We start from the raw sequence: 24,113 nt of genomic DNA, 5'->3' as shown, positions 1-24,113 counted from the left end.
TGCAGAGGATTCATTGTTGAGTGATGCAGTGCTACATTTCTCTAAATATAATGAAGAAACTACATTGTGGATGGCCTGAGGATGAATGCATTTTCAGAAAATGTTCATTTTGGGGTAAACTATTCTTTAAAAAGACGTGAAAAACCTTTAAAAATAGCCCTCGTGACTTTCTCACCTACGTATTTGGATTTTGTATATTGATGTGTTTTTAGCATGTATACATACTTTTGTGCAAACAGCTCTATGAACTAATTCCATATGCCAACTATATGTCAGTCAGTAGTGAAGCCCTTTAAGCATAAAGGATCAGTCTTCTTGCCAAACACAGTGTTCTTGTCTTCTGACGTTATTCTCTGCGACACATGCTTATTGCATCCGCACTATCAGCACAGCCCAGCCACTGCTGGCCTTTGATGGATTCTGCATACACTTGTGATCACACAAGGAGGAAGAAGAGCCTCGGCTCAGCGCGCTAGATGAAGCCCTCTAGCTTCTCTCTGGAGATCTTTGAACCAGATGTCATATGCTGCACACTCTTGGTCTCTCTTCATCTCCAAGACAAAGGCACTGTCAGCTACATCCTGTCTGCCCTCAATGAGCCAACGCGGAGAGTCTTCAGTGTTTAATTTGGGATTCAGAATTAAAAAAGGAAGGAACCGCATTAAGACACTAATGCTACAGAGTGAATATGTGATGAAAATTGCTGATATACTTTATTCTATGCTTATGCTGCGATCATCCCAACGGAATAAAAACTTCCAGCGAAGCTGCAAACCAGGACAAAAGTTGGAAAACACAAGACTAAGGAATCGAGGGGTTGCTGCTGTGAGAATGCAATATATGGCACATACTACCAAAATATATATATTTTTTTGTTATTTTACTTCAGGATTTTCATCTTGTCTTCCAGTAAAATTGATCTAAACATCCTTAAAGGAGTAGTTCACTTCCAGAACAAAAATTTACAGATGATGTACTCCTATCCCCTTGTCATACAAAATGTTCATGTCTTTTTTCTACAGCCGTAAAGAAATTAGGTTTTTTGAGGGAAACATTTCAGGATTTTTCTCCATATAATGGACTGATATGGTGCCCCAATTTTGAACTTTCAAAATGCAGTTTAAATGCAGCTTCAAACGATCCCAAATGCGGTTGTGAACGATCCCAGCCGAGGAATTTTTTTCATTAAAAAAAAAATCTCAAACGCTCATCTTGTCTTGCTCTCCCTGAACTCTGTGTATTCTGCCGCAAGACAGTTAGGGTATGTTGAAAAAACTCTTATTTTCTCCCTCAACTTTAAAAATCATTTCAAAATCATCCTACATCCTACAGAGAAACTCCACGGCAACCTGTCAAAATAAAAGTACGGTGTAACAGAAATATATTACTCCTGTATTACTTTTGTACAATATAATGTACGTCTTTGTATATTTCTATTTCTGACCAATTTAAATACAACAATTAAATGACAAAAATAAATATTACAACCAGATTAACCACATGACTGTAGAAAAAAAAAAATCTACAATTATAATTAAAACTTTTTTAACTGAATATTCACACAAATTTTCTTCCATGTATTAGTTTTAGTAAACCTCTGTTTGTCTGCCAAAAATTAAAAGGGTTTAATTTTCATTTGATTTAAAATAAATAAATGTTTAATGCCTTCATTTGATTATAAAAACAAAACAAACAAACCAAAAACATTCTGGAAAAAAAAATAAATAAATAAAAGTTCATAGTGCCCTATTGTTCAAAATATTGAAATTGGGAGTTTTGGACTCTATTTTTTACTGAAATAAATGTTTTTGTTATTATACAGAGAGTACTGGAAAAAAAAGTACCACTGTGAACCTAGGGGAAACACTGATATCAGTCCATTATATGGAGAAAAATCCTGAAATGTTTTCCTCAAAAAACACAATTTCTTTACGACTGAAGAAAGAAAGACATGAACATCTTGGATGACAATTGATTGTTGAAAACTGGTGTTCTGGAAGTGAACTTCTCCTTCAACTGTATTAAGCACAAATGTACTTGTTGGATCCACAATTTTGACCCCAAGTCAGTGACATTCAATGGAGAGCATGATGAATGGCTACAAATGTCTGGTACCCGAAGACCGTCTGAACTAAATGGTTAGTAAAGCGTCCAGCACTCTGTCAAAGTATCATTCTGAGGAAATGACAACAGATTGCCGGTCGGCACAAGCTTTGATTAGGTACTCCTGGACATGCCCATTTGTAACTGCCCGGCGCGAAGCGTGATGAACTGTGAAGGTGCTTTGACGGCATCTTCACCTCAGACACTCGCATCCCGTGTGATTAATATTCAGAAAGCTGACCGACTCACAATCACAGGCCTTACACCCTGTAATTGATCTGCTAAATCACAACCCTGATTTGAACACAGAGAAACAATTTTTGGCTGCTAGTTTATTCAGTCTTCAGGTTGTTCAATTTAATGCATATTTGAAACCAAAAAATGAGATATGCCTACTTGAGGCTGGAATAAAATGAGACTTTTCTGTTTTTTAATAACGTAATAAAAACCTAAAACAACGGCTGGGTGCTACTGAACATTCCTGCTTCAGACTGGACTACAATTTTTATTACATTTCATGAGGCAATGTCGCATTGTTAAGGCAGCTTGCCAAGGATTGTTATGCACGCTCAGTTATGTGCTTAAACAATGAATGACAACAAACGGTTTTATTCTTGCCATTTCATTTGAGAAACATGAACACCTTGACTCACTGTGAACTGTCAGCATCTTCCTTTCTATTTGTTAGCTCTTTTATTAAAAGTGTAGAGCGTAGAGAATGCGTTTGTATGAAACAGAAAAGTCATAAAGAGATTGTTCATCTAAGAATGAAACTTCTGTTATCATTTACTCACCTTCAAGCTGTTTCAAACTTGCATTTCTTTCAGTTAAGCACAAAAGATATTCTAAACAATGCTGACCATCATTACCTTCCATAGTATTTTTTCCCACACTATGGAAGTCAATGGCTGCTGTCAACTGTTTGGTTACTGACATTCTTCAAAATATTTCTTTCATAAGTCATACAGAACTCATAAATGTTTGGAACAACTTAATGATGAGTCAGAGGTCAGTTTTCTTCATTCTGCTAAATAATATCCAATACATGTGTTCACACTGGGTCATGTGTGAAAAACCATTCAGGTGAAGAGCTACACATGCATTACATTTCACATCACGCCTAATGCGTTACATGACTTTTCATTCACTTCTATTCTCAAACAGCCAAATAAAAACATCAAGCACAATGCCGTGGGCGATTTAAACTCGAAAGGCCCATCTCTTTCGGCCCCTGCCGCCCATGTCGCCTGTGACATTATCACACGGGAGTTTACAAAAAACAATGTTTACAATGCTCCATTTAACTAATAACCAAATATAATCTCGCAGCTGCACATCCGACTCCATGCCAACACCACAATGCTGACAATTTTCCCTCCACGCTTGAAGGCCATTAACATGACTGCAGAAATGGTCCCTGCGAATGCTGCTTTAATGTTTCTGCTTTAAACCAGTTCAAAGCAACTAGGTCGACACGAGCAGCAACACAGAAACTCTACAGGAGCGTATTGATTTCTTCAATTCTTCATATAGTCCTTTGTAAACCATTAACGAATATTTTTTTTCATGAATGTTGTCAGATAATGGATGTACGAATGTAAATCTCGCCCGAAACCTGTCAAGAACATGTTTGGGTCATATTTTAACCTGAAAATCGAACAAAATAATAAATACAATAAATAAAAAACTGCACTATTGGTCATAACTTTGGGAAAACTATGATACTAAAGATCAGAGTAATTCTATGGAAGCTTGTTTTTGCCAAATAAATAAATAAATAAATAAATAAATGCCACTTAACTCAGAATTTCTCTTGGAATTACAAGTTTATATCTCTATACCTATTCTTTGCACAACTGAAAGATGTAAACTCTATCTTTATGTATTTATATCTTACAATTCTGACTTTTTTGTCGCAAATCTGAATTTCTTCCCAGAAGTGCACCAAAAAAAGTCAGAATGTTGTCAGATAATGGATGTATGAATGTAAATCTCCCTTGAAACCTATCAAGAACATGTTTGGGTCATATTTTACCCAAAAATAAATGATATTAAAGACCGGAGTACTTCTATGGAAATAAATAAATAAAAGTGACTTTTAACTCAGAATTCAGATTTGTTTCCCCTCTCGCAATTAAAAGTTTATATCTTTATAATTTTTCTTCTCACAACTGCAAGATGTAAACTATCTTTATTTATTTATACCTTACAATTCTGACTTTTTTCATCGCAAGTCTGACATTTTTTTCCTGGAAGTGCAACAAAAAAGTAAGAATTGTGAGATATTAATATGTAAGGATGGAGTTTAAACCTCGAAATTCTGAGAAAAAAAAAATTGTGTGAATTGTAAGGCTGTAAACAAATCAATATATTGGGATATTTCTTATTTTATGAATAGGACATAATTTCAGGAAAGCTGTAATTAAGAACACACCACCATATGCAAACCATTCAATGTTATTGAATCACTTTTTGTGCAGTATGAGTAAAGAGGGAAAATAAAGTGCTTGCAAGATTCTTTAGTTATTAAATGTATAAAATGTAAGCTTTTATAAACAGACCATATATATTTTAGACCCTGCTTTACAACTTAAGTTTACAACTGTAACCATGTCAGATCATTTTGATCTGAACTTAAGAATTACATCTGCTTAATATCAAGGATTGCAGGATTCCTAAAGAAAACAAAATAATTGTAAAACAATAAAATAAATACAAATATTGGAAATGACACCACACTTTACACCGAGACGGGAGCAGGAACTATTCTTTCACCCTCCATTAACACTAACATTAGTGCTGTGCCCTTATGCTAGTATTTCACTGTTTAAGTTCAGAGATAAGAAGACTGCAATCTTGCAGTCAGGATATACACTCAAAATGATTTTTTTTTAATATTGATATTCCATTTTTGAGAATCGATACAGTATCGGCAAACAAAATAATGCGATACACGTGTATCGATATTTTCTTACACCCCTAGTGAATTGTGAGATATAAGCTCAGAACTGTGAGGAAAAATTACCTTTTTATTTTTTATGTTCCATATAATTCAGCTTAGCCATGACAGGAATAAATTATATTTTAAAATATATACACTGCTGTTCTAAAATGTTTGGGATCAGTAAGATTTTTAATGTTTTTTAAAGTCTTTTCTGCTCATCAAGACAAAAAAAAAAAAACAGTAATATTGTGAAATATTTTCTACTTTAATATACTTTAAAATGTAATTTATTCCTGTGAAGCAAAGCTGAATTTTCAGCATCATTACTCCAGTCTTCAGTGTCACATGATCCTTTAGAAAACATTCTAATATGTTGATTTATTATCAATGTTGGAAACAGTTCCTGCTTAATATCTTTTTGGAAGCTGTGAAACTTTTTTCAGGATTTTTTGTAAGAACATACAAACCACTGCTGTCCAAAGTTTGGGGTTAGTCAATTTTTTCTTTCTTTTTTTTTTTGTTTGAAAGAAATGAATACTTTTATTTAGCAAGGCTGATGTGTTAAACTGATAAAAAGATAAAAAGTTAAATAAATGCTGGTCTGAACTTTTCACTCATCAAAGAATGCTGAAAAAAAAGTTTCACAGGTTCCAAAAAAAATATTAAGCAGCACAGCTGTTTCCAACATTGTTTTCTGAAGGATCATGTGACACTGAAGACATGAAAATTCATGTTTGCACCAGAGAAATAAATGATATTTTAAAGTATTAAATTGCAATAATATTTTTTTTGCCTTCTGTATTTTTTGATGAAATAAATGGAACTTTGATCAGCATAAGAAACTTTAAAAATCTTACTGATCCCAAACGGTTGAATGGCAGTGTATATAAAAATATAAAACGGTTGTTTTAAATTGCAGTAATATGTCACAGTTGCTGTTTTTACTATATTTTTAACCAAATAAATGCATCCTTGGTGAGTATAAGAATTGTATAAATATAATCTACCATCTAAATGATTTGTGAATGTTTTCAAAAAAAAAAAAAAAAAGAAGGAAAAGTGATGCAAGAAATGTTGGGTAAATGGCAAATAATGAAAAAAAGAAACCTATCAGTACAATGCATTAATATGTAATCTACATGATTGGTCCTCATGTGACAAGTATATTAAGATCAATAGGCTGCTCATATAAGTGAAAGCTGTGTTAACAAGATGAAGAAGCGCTCAAGACTGCCTCCTAGTGAAGAAAACACCATCAGCCGCTGCTCATGTGAGATGACACCTCACGTGTCAAACAGGATTTAACAACCTCAGCTTTGAAGGGCAATCAATAAAACCAAAGAAACAACCAAAAAAAAAAATATATATTTAAACGCTTAGGAAGTGGCTGCTGCGCAGTAAGTAGAGTGATCTGGTTGAGCACACGAGTCATTCACTACAATTTTAAAAAAGAGAAGGCATGATTTCCTTCATTTACAGATAAAAAGGCACACGTTCATGTTCACTATGCAACCAAAACCCAAACCTCATTTTCAACACCACGTCTGAGTCACACGTGAAAAACATTTGCTGTCACGTTCAAGGTCCGGCTTGTTTCAGAAAAAGTGACAAAAGGTAAAAATAGACTTCTAACAATGACAAATGCGCTGTGAAGTAGCTGAACAACCTTGAGCCGCGGTTCGACGCACACAAGAGCGTGTGGCCAAACAAATGAGCCGCTGAAAACTCCTGACTTTTGACGCAAGCGCCGCAACGGTTGATGATGTTAACTGAAAGATTGCTGGAGTGAAGAGGTTTTTTGTTGTGTGGAGGTGTTTTGTTGCAGCACGACTTACATGTGAGGCATACGAGAGCCACGCGGATGCCGAGGTCCACCATCAACGCCCATCTGGGGCCGCAGCGCGCCACCGCCGGCGGGATCAGGATCTCTGCCGACACGTAGAACTGCAGCGCGTAAGTGATGTAGATCCCAAAAGAATAAAGCAGCTTCACGGTCTGATACAACCTACAGAACAGAGACATTAGACAAGTTTTTTTTTTTCTGCAACCACTGATCATAGACTATCAGCTAGTGTTTCTAATTAGGAGTAAAATATGAGATACAGGTATCACAGATAGCTCTGCAGTAACACGTCAATCACTACATAGTCGCAGATAGAAACAAAAGACTGACACTGACACTGTGATTTTGCATTGATTTTAGTCCACCGCTTCTCCTTTGCGCCTGAGTTTGTCAGCAGGGAACAGAGATGTCAATTGGTGTATTTGGGTCTGTTCCCAGTTTCTAAGTTGTTTCAGTCAGCTTTTTTGTCACTGGGGCTCAGTGACCTGTTCAGAATGCTTCCTTTGTATTCACCTGAAGTGAATAAGCCTCAAACCATCTGAAATCAGCTGCCTTCAATTTCCCAGCCCTAGTACACCAATTTGCAGCAAGGCTGGGTTTTGTTAGAAACAAGCAAACAAACAAAAAATCATTTTTTAATTGAAAGGCTAGAATAGGTTTGGTAGAAATGAGCAAAACAGTAATAAAAAAACATCAATATTGTGAAAATATGATTACAGTTTAAAATAATAGTTTTTTACTTGAATTTTTTTTAATAACGTAATTTATTTTTGTGATGCAAAGCTGAATTTGTTTGCATAATTACTCCAGTCTTCAGCAAAACAGGAAAAAAAAAAAAAACAGTGTAATATTGCGAAAATATTATTAGTTTAAAATAACGGTCTTCAGCAAAACAGCAATAAAAAAACAGTAATATTATGAAAATATTACTACAGTTTTAAAAAACTGTTTTTTACTTGAAAATGTATTTATAAACATCATTTATTTCTGTAATGCAAAGCTGAATCATTACTTCAGTCATCAGCAAAACAGTAATAAACACTGTAATATTGTGAAAATATTATTACAGTTTAAAATACTGTTTTTACTTATAATGCAATTTATGCCTGTGATGTAAATCTGAATTTTCAGCATCATTACTCCAGTCTTCAGTGTCACATGATCCTTCAGAAATCATTGTAAAATGCTGATTTGCTGCTCAAGAAATATTTTTTATTATTATTAATGTTGAAAACAGTTTGTGCTGCTCAATATTTTTGTGAAAACCATGTTTCTTACTTGAATATTTTCTATAATGTAATTTATTTTTGTAATGCAAAGCTGAATTTGTTTGCATAATTACTCCAGTCTTCAGCAAAACAGTAAAAAACAGTAATATTGTGAAAATATTATTAGTTTAAAATAACTGTTTTTACTTGAATATTTTTTATCATGTAATTTATTTCTGTGATGCAAAGCTGAATTTTCAGTATCATTACTTCAGTTATCAGCAAAACAGCAATTAAAAAAACTAATATTGTGAAAATATTATTAGTTTAAAATAACTCTTTTTGCTTAAATATTTTTTATAATGTAAAAAAAATGTCACATGATCCTTCAGAAATCATTGTAATATGCTGATTTGCTGCTCAAGAAATATTTTTTCTTATTATCAATGTTGAAAACAGTTTGTGCTGCCCAATATTTTTGTGAAAACCATGATACTTTTTTAAAAGAACAGCATTTATCTGAAATATATATTTTTTTATTTGTTTGCTTGTTTTTGGACTTTGTAGTGCATGGATATTAAACTCATGTCCATTCTAGAAACTAGGATAGTTTTTGTGCATTATGTTTTTGTGGATTTAATTTTTTAATTAGCGTTTCAGGATGCTTTTTCATCCCAATCACCATAATCGACAAAATATAAATAAATAAGTGGCACTAGAATGCAGTAAACATTAAAGATCCTCTGGCACTCACCAGCATAACGGTAAGTTCAATGTGATGCTCCCCCGAATATGCTCTCCGAAGCCAATGTAGCCGATGGTGCCCAGGGTGATGTAGAGGGTGGTGACGATGCCCATGCCGAGATACAGGACCATGGTGAAGTTTTTGGGATTCTGCATCTTATTCTCAAGAGGCAGCACCTGATGAAAATCGAGTATGACACCTTTTTGAATTGAACTTTTTTCACTTAAATAACATTTCTGTGGTGATGTACATGATATCAGAGCAAAAGAAAAACTTACAACTCCAATTCCCTCAAAGGCGAATATTGCTGTTCCAAAGAAGAGAGGGTAGTCAACTCCTCTTCCCGCCAGCGGGAGGTTGATGGGGTATGGGATATTCTGAGAATGCAAAGCGAGAATAGAAAAAAAAAAAAAAAAAAAGTTATACAGTTGTGACACTGTGAATATTTAAAAAAAAAAAAAGAAAAAAAAAAGTTTACATGAATAAAAGTGGCGTCAAAAAGTCTGAGAGAATGAAAATGCTTCGATTTAACCTTTTCTATTTTTTCCTGTTGCATTTACTTTATCAAAATACAGTGAAAAACTGTAAAATTGCTAAATATTATTGTTGTTTAAAATTGCTGCTTTTTGTTTTAATATATTTTAAAATGTAATTTATTTCTGTGATCAAAGCTGAATTTTCAGCATCATAACGCCAGTTATTCAGTGCCACGATTTACTGCTCAAGAAACATTTACCATTATTATCAATGTTGAAAACAGTTGTGCCGCTAAATATTTTTGTGTAAACCATGATTTTTTTTTTTTTTTCAGGATTTATTGGTGAATAAAAAGCTCAGTGAATAGAACAGCATTTATTTGAAATAGAAATATTACGAAAATTATTTTTAATAATTAATTATTTTTCTACTGTCACTTTAGATAAATCTAGTGCATCCTTTATAGAAGAAGTGACACCAAACTTTTGAATGGCATATTTACTCATTATCTTAAATATGTCTTTTTAAATATACACTGCCACCCAAAAGTTTAGGATCAGTAAGATTTTGAATGGTTCTTAAAGAAGTTTCTTATGCTCATCAAGGCTGCATTTATTTAATCAAAAATACAGAAAAAAAACAGTAATATTGCAAAATGTTATTACAATATAAAATAATGGTTTTCATTTTAATATACTTTAAAATATAATTTATTCCTGGGCTGCGAAGTTGAATTTTCATCAGCTGTTACTCCAGTCTTAAGTGTCACATGATCCTTCAGAAATCATTCTAATATGCTGATTTATTATCAGTGTTGAACAGTTGTGATGCTTAATATTTTTTGGAACCTGTGATACTTTTTATCTTAGGATTCTTTGATCAATAAACACTTAAAAAGAACAGCATTTATTTAAAACAGTAAAGTTTTCTAACAATATACACTAGTGTTTAAATCTTTGTTTTTTTTTTTTTTTAAAGAAAGTAATACTTTTATTCACCAGTGATGTGTTAAATGAATTAAAAGTGATAGCATAGATTTACATATTTATATTTTGAATAAAGGCTGTTCTTTTTAACTTGTAATTCACCAAAGAATCCTGAAAAAAAGAATCACAGGTTTCCAAAAAAAAAAAAAAAAAAAAAAAAAAAAAATTTGGCATAACTGTTTCCAAAATTGATTATTCTAATAATAAATCAGCATATTAGAATGATTTCTGACGGATCATGTGACAAACTGCTGATGACAATTCAGCTTTGCATCCCAGGAAAAAAATATATTTTAAAGTACACTAAAATAAAGTAGTATATACTGTAAATATATACATTTTTTATTACAGTATATATAATATACAGTATATGATATTTATTATTATCCCATATTTACAAAATCTCAGACATTTGGTACTGTATAAATCAGATTTTAAATGGAGCACAAATTAAATTATGACTATAAATCACAATATAAATTTACAGTGATTGTTTGATGTGTTGTACTGGTTCAAGATGCATTTAGAGTAAACATTTAATGTCCTATGGCAGCTCTGTAAGCATTTTTGAAACTCTTTACAAAAAAAATGTTTTCCAAACAACAAACCAATTTGCAATCTCGAGCCAGCTGTTTCCACCATGTCAAATTTTCTTTCCTCCCTGAAAAATTGTGTTACCCTCTTGCTTGTTTTTCAGTAGCTGGCCTGCTGATTACAAAAGCAGGGTCTGATTTAAAGCATTTAAAGGTGTTCAATAGGAAATGGGCTCTATAAAAACAACCCTGAAACCTGTCATTGACGCTTAACTCTTCATCCATAACATCTGAGAGTCAATCAGCAGCCCAGGGAGAGGCCTTGCTCCTAAGCATTGCTTGGAGTATCTATAGTACCCATAGTAAACTTTTTTAAACATTCTGCTTAAAAAGTGTAATATATGTGTTTAAAATAAACTACACTTGGTTTAATATTTTGCTATGTAATGCATTCATACATAATGATGCTTAAGAGTTCAAAATACCTTTTGGTCCACTCAGGATGTTGTATTGTGGACCAAGTATGTATCATATACGACACTAAACACTATGAAAAATCATGCAATGAAATTCAAGCCATATACTGATACACTTACACCATATTAAGTGCATGTTGTGTGTTTCATGTCTTACCGTCAGACAGTAGTAGTATATGAGGACCAGGCTGACACACATGGAGAGGTTTGCTACAAACGACAGAGGAGCCAAGTACTTCAGGTTGCGGATAAACACCAACACGATGATAAAGGGCAGGAAGAAGAGCATGTAGAGCCGAGAGTCATAGCTGGGGACAATTACTGCAGTTTCGTTGTTGTGACAGTTCCCGGTTGTCCCATTTGCAGTTTCAACCACCTACAGTATGCGAGTTAACGGAAAGATTAGTTTAAGACTGTAATAACGATCCTTTAGCAATATGAAATTATAGAAAGGAAAAGGAAAAGGAAAGAAAAAACATCTTTTTGTTGGGGGAAGCAAACTTGGGAGGTTGTTTAATCAAGTGAAGTGATAAGCAATGCTGCCCTCTTGTGGTGAGCAAAGAAATTAACTCACTGCATTTCTGTTGCATTTACTTTTTAGAATTTTAGCAAATCTTTTATCCAAAAAGAACAATATATTAAGTTTTTAAAGTTTAGAAGTTCAATGTGAATTCATGTTCTAAAAGTTGGCTTACATGAACACTACTGTATTCTCTGAATTCTTATTTTTTTAATAATATGACAATGAAGGACATTACACTATGTGTGTGATTATGAAGAATATTGTTTTAATATAGACAAAACTGTTACTGAAATCTGAAACATTTCTCTTCTTCTGTATTTAAAGCTCTCTCACCTGTTTGACATTGTCGCTGAGGAACACAAAGTAAACGCAGCAGAAGCCCAGCTGGGTTATGTTGAGGAACAGATTCACCACACGCCTGAAAGCCAAAAAGCAAAAAACGAAACAAATCAATATGTTCATGCACAGGTCAAAATATTTCTTATATTTTCACAATAATTTAATCACAAATTGAACCATTTAGACAAGTAGCCGACTAAGCACACATATACTACTAGCAAACCTTTTTTTTTTTTGATAAATTGATACTTTTATTTGGCGAGGATGCATTAAATTGATCAAAAGTGACTTTAAAGATATTTATAATGTTACAAAAGATTTCTATTTCACTCCACTATTTCATTCCATGAATTCTGTGCTTTTCTCACTTGGAAAAAGTGAAAAATAAAAATATTTTTTAAATATCCATAAAATGAAGAAACCATAAACGACAAGAAATTGTATTGCACCATCTCAGGCTATGTAATTTATCATTTTATGACTATTTTTCTACCTCATGTTTTGGTATTTCAACCCTGTTACCGACACAAGCATTACTAGATACTATAGTTTAATTAGAACTTAAAATATTTTAATTGTACACATTCTTTAACAACAGGGTCACACCTAATCAATGTCATCCCTGTTACCCATGTCAAAACCTGTTACACCAAAAAGTAACAGGCTTGACGATTTCAAACTAATTTGCTAATTGCTAGCTCACAAAAGTTCACAAAAGCAAATATTGTACACGTTGAAAGGATTTACTAGTAGATATTGATTATATTAAATGTGAGAAATCACTGTATAATGTACAAAAAATGGTAACAGGATTGACATTGCATGATGGACCATTTCTCAGTCAAACCTCATAAATCATCAAAAATATAACATTAAAGAGGGGTGAGAGAAACATACTTATGTTTTAAGTGTTGGCAGCCTGGTTGAGAGATAATGCAACCTCCTAGAAATTATTTCATTTGAATGTACATTATTTTACAAGGGTTTTTTGATAAGGGGCTGACATGAAATCAGGGGACACCAATAAAATGATTTACAAAATGCATACTTATGCCAAAAACATTGCTTAACAATGAGACAATGATTATTTAAAATAATACTTAATTGACTTTTTATGTAATATTGTGTATTATGTAAAGCATGTGTGGTATTGTTATGTTTTTAAATTGCACAATTATTTGTTGTTACATTAAATCTACGTTAGATTATTTCTTAGGGAGGCAAAAGGCACCGATTTTGTGGAATGACCCATATTAAAAAAGCTGCAACAAAAATATTAAGCAGCACAACTGTTTTCAATAGTGATAACAAGAAATGTTTCTTGAGCAGCCAATCAGCATATCAGAGATTTCTGAAGGTTCATGTGACACTGAAGACTGAAAAATCAACTTTGTCATTACAGCAATAAATTGCATTTTAAAATATATTTAAATACAAAGTTTTAAATTGTATTAATATTTCACAATACTCCAATTCTTATTGCATTTTTGATCAAATAAATACAGCCTTGGTGAGCACAAGAGACTTACTCCAAACTCACACACATGCAAGCACAAAAAAAAAATTTTCACCACCCCCAAACATTTGATTGAAATCTCTGTTCTCATCATTGAATGCAAACATCTTAAAAAGAGCAGTTTCATTTAATAATTAATATTACCTAATGAACTTTTAACATCTCACATGGAACATTTCATATCACAGATGAGCAATCGCTCTTATAATAACATCTTTCAGATTAACAGATGCATGGGTGATGTATGTGTGCTATCATATGCAAGATGTGAAACAGTGGAGTTGCACAGAGATCATGTTCTGAGAGAGTCATGTGACACATGGTTAAAGATTATGGTGAGAACAGCACAAACACTACTCAACTTTAACATACTGCTGAAGTTTAAAACTGCCCTGTAAGCACTGAAACACAGACATTTCATTTCTGTACCTTCCCCACAAAGAGTGTCTGCTGAGCCATGACACATTCTCCATCCCATACTCCACTGCATCTCCATAGGAAAGAAAGGGCTTGCCCATCCTAAATATAGACAAGATTTAAGAAAGAATTTTTTTTTTAAATTGTGATTTAAAAGGAACATGACAGAAACACAAGAATTTATTTTCTTACTAAAATGCTCCTGAACAATCAAGCACATACATTTTGTTATTTGACCATGGGTGGATGAATATATAATTAAACAAATGGATATGAAGATAAATAAACAGACTTATGAATAGATACATAAATAGACAAATAAATGAACAGAGATAAATAAATAAATCTCTCAGTATACCTATGCAGGCTTAATGCAAATGATGAAAAGGAACCTACACTAAAATTCACCATGACAGAACACAAAACTAGGTATCAAAACCAATTATCTGCACAATATAAAGCTTTTTCAGCGTTATTGTATCGTCATTTTCAAAACCAATTTTTTGACATTCATTTTCATTTTTACACCAGACATGTGTATCAGTTCAAAATATTGTTTTTTCGGTCCACTTTATCTGTAATAATCAATATTGGCATCTGCCCTGGAAAACACACATTGGTTGACCCCTAATCAAAAAATCTTGTCAAGAACATAAGGTGCAGGATTTCTAAAAATAATCAAAGTATTCTTACTTTGCACTTAGATGATGTGCACATTTCACGAGGAGGTTCATGCAATGAACAGCCACGATACCCATAGCCAGAAGACTTAAAGGCCCCACCTGCAGAATGAGAAGAGACAAAGGGCATCAAACCATTGATAAAGCATGTTTAATCAACATTAATTACTTGAGGTAAAGTATCTTAAAAATCATGAAATTCAAATACAGCCCACCGGGAGATTTACTGCCTTAACATCGTCTCAGGACTAGAGTAAACATTAGAATTAAGTCAGATATATATAAGTCTGAAGGGACTATAGCAAACCATTTTACTCTGGTGGCAGAGTTTTGAACAGACGAGTCAACAGGACCAACTGGACACCCATAGGTGTAAACCAGATGACCAAAAACCAAAATGCACTACTGTTCAAATGTTTGGGGTCAGCATTTTTTATTATGGTCACCATAGATTTATTTGATCAAAAATACTGTAAAAACAGTAATACTCTGAAATAGGTGTACAATTTAAAATAACATTTTCTATTGTAATATATTTTAACATTTTATTTATTTCTCTGATCAAAGCTGAATTTTTAGCATCATTGCTCCAGTCTTCAGTGTCACATTTTATTTTTATAAAATTGTAAATGTATTTACTGACACTTTTCATCAATTTAATGCATGCTTTTAAACATTTAACTTGTCAGGTTGGTGTACTTCCTCTATGCAGTCTAGAAAACAATTTGGGAGGAAGGGTTTTATATGATAAGGAACAGTAATGGTGTGGTGCAACTACCTCTATAACTACACAGAGCAACTGACAAAAAGGTCAAAGCATAATATTCAAGTCTGGCAGTGAAGCAGAAAGCATCCTTCAGGGACGTGTCCACATGTCTGGTGTCTTAGATCAGGTGGAAACACTTGTCAGATTGTGTCTTGTTGTTCATGTGCCCTCAGCTGATGCTGAGAGAGGTTTTAGTGGTCTTCAGAGGCTGAAAACATGGCTCAGCAGGACAACGACACATGCATGCCTTGATGGTGTACTTGCATCATACATGCAAAGAGAAGTTAAAGTAAATGATCGCTAAGCAACTGACCATGTGCACAGAGCGTTTTTAGAACTTCCGCCAGCTCATAAAATTCTGATAAAGCTCATTTTATATGTGCTATATATATATCTTCTGGGTATACAGGTAATTTAATGTAATTTTCATAAGCTCAGACTCAGACACATACTCAGACACTAATCTCAGACACACACACACACACACACGTATATATATATATATATATATATATATATATATATATATATATATATGGACACTCTTGAGACTCCTCTCCTGCCTTGTTCTTATCATAAACTGAGAAAAATAATAATTGCAACATCGTAAATAATGATCGCAGCATTAACATTCAGTTTCATATTATTTAACAACATATAATTTAAATGCCTAGCCTGGTAATCCCACGAGAGTACCTAGACACGTAGTTGTACATTTAAATGCTGACAGCTAAACACTATCATAACTGTTTAGGCTAACATTAGCTAGCTAGCGATGCTTCTCTTCAACGACTTTACAATGGTATTCTTGATAATCAATAACTTGCCTTCACAGTCAGGAAAACATTTTTAAAATCTTGTAATATTTTAAAGCCTTTATTGTTTTTCAACTCTACAGCTGTGCAGTAAAATTCACTTCAAAGATTCACTTTTCATTCATAAAGGAGACATAAAAAAAAAGTATTTTCACAGAAACAATGACTTTTTAAAGTGAAAAATTACATTAAATTATCTATATAACCAGAAGATGGCAGCAGAGGATCACTCATTGGCTGCAGCTGCCATTTCAACTCCCTAGTTTTTTCAAGTCTTGCTTTTCGTTTTATTAAAAAATTACTAGTATAACAAATTTTAGTACTTTTACTGCACTGAAGTATATAGTATAGCAAGTGCAGAAAGTCATTAAAATAAATAAATAAATAAATAAATAAGCTCATACACAAACAGCCTATAAAGGTGAATTATTTAAATACTTATATATAGTTCAATAAAATTACATAAGTTAAATATTAATGGTATAAGAATTAAATAATGCATTCAATATGAATTTGAAATATTTTAGATATTTAATTTAATAACTACATCTTTTAAGTTTTACCTATTAAATAGCCTATATTCAACCAACACAAACTTGTTACTGCTGTAGTTTTACTCTGAATTTAGTCTGAATCATTTAATGCACAGCTTTATTTTTGACATTGGCTTGTCAGAGGTTTTGTTCTGTTATTACTGTCAATCATAGCAATGACTCTTGCATATTCAGCAGATTTTTTTACACCAGCATTTGTCATTCTTAAGAATGGTATACATGGATGTTTGGTCCTCTTAGACAAACAAAACTTTTCTTTGAATGGTGACTGGATTATGTAAAGAAAACGAGCAAAGGGCACTTCTATCACGGCACAATACAGTTGACCAGAAATGACTGAGCTGGACTGTCTAAAAAAAGGAAGTAGTCCGTGCATATGGTCAATTTGATGCTTGCAAAGAAGACCACAAAAAAACTTCAGATTCTAGTGATTGTTAAGGCTCACAGTTATGGTTATGGATTTAAACATAACCATAACCTTTAGTTTCAAACTTAAATTATGCTATAGAAATGAATGAGGCCCCAAATTAAGCAGACTGTTGAGAAAGGGTACACTTTTACTCTTCCATGTGATTAGCGTCATGATTATGTGGTTAGATTTGATTAGGTGCATAAAACGTAAAGAAAAAAAATCTTATTTTCTTTTGAACTTTCAATTCATCACTGAATTCCAGAAAAAGTATCAGTTTAAATGATTTCTGAAGGATCATGTGACATTGAAGACTGGAGTAATGATGCTGAAAATTCAGCTTTGCATCATAGGAATATATTGCATTTTAAAATATATTCATATAAAAAAAATAAATTTAAAAAGTAAAAATATTTCACAATATTACTGCTTTACTGCATTTTTGATCAAATAAATGCAGCCTTGGTGAACATAAAAGACTTATTTTATAGCAGGATATCTTGGAAGCAGACTATGAAATATGAATTATTTAAAATTAAGAATAAATGTTATGATTCTCCTTTTTTGTTTTCTTAAACTGTAACAAAGCCAGCATTTTCATTTACTCAACTATTTTTACTTGTACTTGGGAAGTGTCAATTCTGCACCCTGGATGTAGTTTCTGTCTTTTTATTCATGAATGCATGTACTGCATGTGCTGGTCCTGTGAGTGTTATATCACCTGACAGCTATATCACACATGAACAACCACTGCATTGCCTCTTTAAAAACCAAAAGGTGTGCTATGTGTGGAAGCTCATTAAAAAATCATAAGATTTACGAGAAATGTGAGAGAAATGAAACTGAAAGGCTGACATGATGCTGACATGAGTAGATCATGTTCAGATAAGTACATGCCACAATGACACAACAACATGATAAAGCTCAAAGAGAAGTGTATGTGCAACTATACACATTCTAAAATGATATATGATAACCAGGACACAGACCAGAACGGTTAAAAATATAACATCATGAGCATTCATCTCCAAATTAAATTTTCTGTCCTACCACGAGTCCTGCATTCTTGACAGCCAGAGGCAAGCCGAGGAGTCCTGTACCAATATTTCCTTTAAGTAAATGAATTATGGTCTGAAAAAACCTATACAAAAACATGAACACAACATTAAATCAAGTCTATGAACATGAAAGCTTTAATAGGTGAAAATGACAGTGCTTACGAGGATCCTGTTCTTCCTCCGATTCGTTCGTATTCTGACTGTCGTGAGGAACTGGGTGAACGGATGGGCTCATCTTCAGCGGGGCTCTCATCTCTTCTAGAAAAGTTTGGGCCTGTGACCAACACACAAATACAGCTTTAACAAAATATTAAACACCCTTTAAACGTCTGGATTATTAAGATTTCTTAATGTTTTTGAAAGACTTAGGTTCAAGTAAGCTCCATTTATTTGATTACAAAGTGCAGTAAAAACAGTAATATTGTGAAATATTATTACAATTTCAAATAAATGAGTTCTATTTCAATACATTGAACAAAAATGTAATTTATTCCTGTGATGGTAAAGCTGAATTTTCAGCATCATCACTCCAGTCTTCTGTGCAGGTTAGTATAGTTACTATATAGATAAATATAGATAATAGATAAAAATAAATAAACAAACAAAAATTAAACTCAAAAATAAAATAAAAGTAAAAGAGAAAATAAAAACTTATTTGAATATTAATTAAAATTATATTAAAATAGCCCTGCTTTAATGTCACATGATCCTGCAGACATCATTCTAATATACTGATCTGCAGCTCAACAAACATTTATTATTAATAGTATTGAAAACAGCTGCACTTTTTAATATTTCTGTAGAAATACTTGATACTTGGTTTTTTGATGAATAGAAATTTATTTGAAATAGAAATATATTTATAATGTTTTTGAAAGGTGTCTTTTAGGTTTGTGAAAGCTGTTTTTATTTGATTACAAATGCAGTAAAAACAGTAATATTGTGAAATGTTATTGCAATTTTAAATAAATGATTTCTATTTTAATACACTGCAAAATGTAATTTATTCCTGTGATGGTAAAGCTGAATTTTCAGCATCATTATTTCAGTCTTCAGTGCAGGTTATTACAGTTAACTATATAAACTCATTTAAAAATAAAATAAAATAAAATGTAATATTTCTTTAGAAACCGTGATACTTGTGTGTTTTTTGTAGGATTCTTTGATGAATAGAAATTTATTGGAAACAGAAATATTTTGCAACATTATAAATGTCTTTATCATCACTTTTGATCAATTTTACGTCCTTTTCAAATAAAAAAAATTCTTTCTTTCAAAAAAAAAAAATCCTTTAAACTTTACTGCATGTTTGTTAATTGTTTATTAACATTATCTTTTACCAAGTTGTTTTATTTTAAGCTGGGCCACAACCAATAAATAAATAAATAAAACAAAAACAAAATAATGCAAAATAAAATAATAAAAAAGTAAAACAACGGTTGCAGTCAGTGTCACATAATGCAAAGGAAATTGGTTTACCATCCTGATAGTTGATATCAGAGGCCATGCTTGCTTTGGTGGGGTGTAATTTGCCACTGATAGCTTCACTGATCAAAAGCTTCCCTGCGGAGATGCTGCATCTACAGACACTGTGATCGCAGACAAATGAACAGAGTTAATAGCCCTCCCAGAACACACCAATGACGCACAAAGTGCCCTTTCTGCGTCATTATATTTTCATCATCTCTTGGGGCTAAAAACAATACGAGGATTTGAAATATGCCAAATAATAGCATGCAATCAACATTAGTTATATCTGACACTTTAATATAGTTGTGAGAACTTCACAGAGCAGCTCAAATGAACTACTGCATCATTCACAGACATGATCTGTATTATTACACATATAGAGAAAACTTTTATGACTATGCTTTGTCACTTATGCTTTTTAAGCTGTAAACACTGTATAAAGAGTTCAGACGCAAAAGCAGCTAAAAGCCATCTCGGTCAAAAATGAGACAATGATACCTATACATAGGAGCCTGATAAAAAAAATGCTTATTTTAAAGAAAAACGTCAGATGGATTTAGAGGCTTTTGCATCTAAACTCTTCATATACTCTTTTGTTTTTTAATGGTGAAGACAAGGGGTGAAATACATCAGTTGTATGAGTGAAAAAGATGTCACAACTATTCCATACCACATAAGAGGAAACAATTCAGCCACAATTCAACTCATTCAGCCAGTAACTGCAAAATGCAACAATAAAATGACTTGGCTTTTAGAAATATATAATTCAACCATCACACAATATACCTATAACCTGAAGCTGTGAATGTTTTAAGTTAAAAAATAAAGCTTGATTATTTTTCTACAGTTACGTGTGCATGAACAACCACGCTATCATATGATAATGCAAAGCAGCTCAGTGCTGTCAAATCTAAAATCAATGTTTGACTTTGGAGTGGCCAGTGCTTTGCCTTGAACACATTTCCTATTGACTACTTAACGTCTTGGTATGTAAAAGTCAAATCAATACAAAAACAGATCAATGGGAAAATAAAAGTCTTTCATGACCATGCAGTTCACTTGTTACTGATGTACATTTAATAGACAAGTTAAAATATGCTCTAAATAGAAGTCTTAGTCAGCAAAGTAAATCTCAAGTTCCACAGTTTGAGGATTTTTAAAACAATAAAGAGCATCTAATTCATTATGAAACTTAGTTTCCTAAACTAAGATTTCGGAAATGACACATAATGAACATGCAGAGCTGTATTAGTAAGTACTGTAACATTGTGCAATAAGTTCCTATGTCTTAACATTAAAATATGAATTAGCTAGCATGACCTTACAGTGAACATTTAATTATTTATTAATATTTGTAAACGTTAGTAAGAATATAGTTGTTATATGTGTACTGTAACTTTAAAATACCGCCAGCAAAACTAAGTAAATTACATCCACATCTACTGTATACTGTATCACACCAGGGAAACACCCAGTCTTGACATGTATTTTCATTTACTGTCTCGTTTGGACCAATCACGACAATAACCCGTAAAGTGTAAACACATAAATAGCAATAATTTCATACATAACCGGCGATACGTCCTTCAGCCTTCAGCTGTCAGTGCTGTCACAACAACTGCTGTATGCTAATATAATGCTACATGAAATGACAGATTTAGACTCACCGTAAGCAGAGTTAAACGATGTCCACCAATTACATAAACCTCATAAAGTCCATATCTGAGCCCGGACATGCTATGACAGCACATAAGTGTACAAATAAGCTGACATGCTATGATTTGAAACTGCTGTCCTCCTGAGATTGTGTTTATTCGCCCGGATCCGCGTCCTCCTGGTCACATGACCATCAACATCGTGTCAGTCAGCTGATTTCACTTCTGCCGCTGCCTGTACAGCAAACCAACAAATCTGACTAATCATTTTGTTTTATTTTTTATTTTTATTTATTTATTTATTTATTTATTTTTAATTAACAGTTTAACTTTTAAAATGCCTTCACATGGCATGTTGCGGCTTTGACAAAAATAAAACGAACGTAAATTATATTAAAACAATGTTATCGATATAACAGTGCAGTGCCTTAAAACAACACGTATTTTATTTTATTGTTATATTTTATTTTATGTCAGTTTATTATTTTATTTAACTGCGGCAGGGGGCGCTTCGAACAAAAGGGATCATCTAAAAATTAACTACTGTAAGTATTTAAAGACGTTCCTCTAGAAAAACTCATTGACTCGTAAACAAACATGATAACTAGTATAGCACAATCTTTTACAATATACGCACGTTGAGTGAATATATCTACGTTTACGTAGTGGTTTAAATGAACGCGTTGTAAAAAAATAGTAGTAATTTACTGACGATCCCTAAACTAAGCAGCCCGTCATCTCACTGTACTACAGCAACAGTCCAGCAAAAGCGAGTCATTTCACTTGAGCTGCAGCGACAATCGGATCGATCATGACGGTAATTTCACATTTAATTTACAATTTAACTCATAAAGATCTGTTTGTATTTTGCTTCCTGATTTTTGGGCATCCAAAATGTTTTTGCAGCATAACTTCCCAGACACTTAGCTTGTAGCTAGCTTTTGATTGACTCTCTTATAGAGCTGAATTAAAGATGTTTTCTTTTCTCATGACAGACTCACGAGTTTTTTGTTGACATGACATGTGAAGGATGCTCTGGTGCAGTCACTCGAGTGCTGAATAAACTGGGTATGCTTTTAAATGTTTTAGTTTTCAAACCTGGTGGTGTGTGTTTATTTACTTATCAAAACTATTTAAAACCTGCTATTTGTGAAAGTGAAACTATTTTGCTTAAATACATTAAAATGCAGCTTCATTTCTTTATTTTTAGTAGTGTTTTAGTCATGTGGGGGGCATAGTTCATAGTTCAGATGTGTTTCTCAACAGATGTCAAGTTTGACATCGATCTGCCCAACAAGAAGGTCTTCATTGAGTCAGACAAAGACAAGGATGTCCTTATGGAAACACTGAAAAAGACTGGGAAAACTGTGACCTACATCGGTCCAAAATGAAACATCATACATTAAAAACTCTAAGGTGAGAAGCAGCTGTTTGACATGCAAACTGATAATACTTTTGTTAAATGCAAAGCACTATTGATTGTTTTGACAGAGCCTAATTAGACTAATAACAACTAATATTGCTGAAACATTATGTTAAAGTCATATAAAATTAACATGGTGGTAGCTAGTCTAAAAGGTATATAAATAGATTTTGATTCAATAATAGTGTTTGACATGCAGATTTGGTTTTGTTATGATCATACCATTGAAAACATGCCGTGAATTTTTCAGTCTTGTGACCAGACAAGATTTACTTGAAAGTCCAAAGTAGTTTTTTAAATAGTGTAACATAAGTTTTTACTATCAGTTTCCATCCTCCTGTTAATCACATTGTGATTGCACAAATCAAGTATTGTCTCTGCTTTTGTATCATGCTTCACATGGTGATGATCCTGCAACGCATAAATATTGCATTTGAGATTACCTAAAGTGGACTTGTGTTCATGTTTTAATAGGTCGGAATCGTGCTGCTTTGAAGATTATGATGTGGGGCTCCCTCGCTGGATTGTACATTACTCATCAGATGAATTATTACATATCTTCGGGACCACTGGAGGAAATCTGTTCAGCAGAGCATCATGAAGAGCAGCTGCCAGGCTGATTTATATATTCTATATTACGAGAATGTTGAAATCTATCCGTTTACGATGTGGTTGTTTTTTTTCTACCACACATACTTGTAATTGAAGTGTCTAGATGTTAAAATAAAGCTTCCTGTATTCACCAAGACGAAAGCAAAACTGTGTGAGTGTTTGGCTCTAACAGGTGTTATTTTAGTTTAAATGAAAATACTATTATAGTTATTATTAATGTTTTGAATTAGATTTTGTTTCAAATATTTTCTGTTTTATTAAACTAAATGAAAATGAGAAAGGCAAAAAACATAAACTCTGTTATCTGAATATGATAACACAATAAAAAACATAATTTATGAAAATTAATAAAAAAAAGGTCTTATCTGTTTTTGAAAATTAACTCTTTATTTGCATATGTATATAAAGTATAAATACTACTTAAGACTGGTTTTGTGGTCCAGGGTCACATATGTGTCTTAAGTAGTACGGTTATACTCGCAAGGCAAGGCAAGTTTATTTATATAGCACATTTCATACACAAAGGTAATTCAAAGTGCTTTACATAAAAGGAAGTAGAAT

General features: G+C 32.8%; 2 protein-coding genes across 2 annotated transcripts in view; one reads left to right on the top strand and one right to left on the bottom strand.

Moving 5' to 3' along the window:
- The window catches only part of slc36a1 (solute carrier family 36 member 1), a 43,707-nt gene extending 21,991 nt beyond the window's left edge, over positions 1 to 21,716 (bottom strand). The window contains exons 1-11 of the mRNA XM_051127916.1: positions 21,530 to 21,716; positions 19,872 to 19,981; positions 18,555 to 18,666; positions 18,385 to 18,475; positions 14,804 to 14,892; positions 14,123 to 14,212; positions 12,172 to 12,256; positions 11,473 to 11,691; positions 9,122 to 9,220; positions 8,853 to 9,019; positions 6,883 to 7,052 (exon numbers count right to left, since the gene is read on the bottom strand). Of these exons, the coding sequence (XP_050983873.1) occupies positions 6,883 to 7,052; positions 8,853 to 9,019; positions 9,122 to 9,220; positions 11,473 to 11,691; positions 12,172 to 12,256; positions 14,123 to 14,212; positions 14,804 to 14,892; positions 18,385 to 18,475; positions 18,555 to 18,666; positions 19,872 to 19,899 (1,150 nt within the window). The 5' untranslated portion in view covers positions 19,900 to 19,981; positions 21,530 to 21,716. The remainder of the gene's footprint in view (positions 1 to 6,882; positions 7,053 to 8,852; positions 9,020 to 9,121; positions 9,221 to 11,472; positions 11,692 to 12,171; positions 12,257 to 14,122; positions 14,213 to 14,803; positions 14,893 to 18,384; positions 18,476 to 18,554; positions 18,667 to 19,871; positions 19,982 to 21,529) is intronic.
- Positions 21,717 to 22,208: 492 nt separating this feature from the next.
- Positions 22,209 to 23,688, top strand: atox1 (antioxidant 1 copper chaperone). The gene is made up of 4 exons (XM_051127927.1): positions 22,209 to 22,334; positions 22,513 to 22,585; positions 22,784 to 22,933; positions 23,415 to 23,688. The coding sequence occupies exons 1-3, from the start codon at positions 22,329 to 22,331 to the stop codon at positions 22,906 to 22,908; spliced, it is 204 nt and encodes a 67-aa protein (XP_050983884.1). The 5' UTR covers positions 22,209 to 22,328; the 3' UTR covers positions 22,909 to 22,933; positions 23,415 to 23,688.
- The last annotated feature ends 425 nt before the right edge of the window (positions 23,689 to 24,113 follow it).

Source organism: Labeo rohita, chromosome 14, assembly GCF_022985175.1.
Source record: "Labeo rohita strain BAU-BD-2019 chromosome 14, IGBB_LRoh.1.0, whole genome shotgun sequence".
NCBI lineage: Eukaryota > Metazoa > Chordata > Actinopteri > Cypriniformes > Cyprinidae > Labeo > Labeo rohita.
Note: the sequence above shows the minus strand (reverse complement) of the source record. Positions and strands in the feature narration are given on the sequence as shown.

What these genes read in the sequence shown, in the direction of transcription:
- atox1 (XM_051127927.1), top strand. An exon ending in TCGAGTGCTGAATAAACTGG is followed by an intron (nt 22,586 to 22,783) that starts GTATGCTTTTAA and finishes GTTTCTCAACAG; the next exon opens with ATGTCAAGTTTGACATCGAT.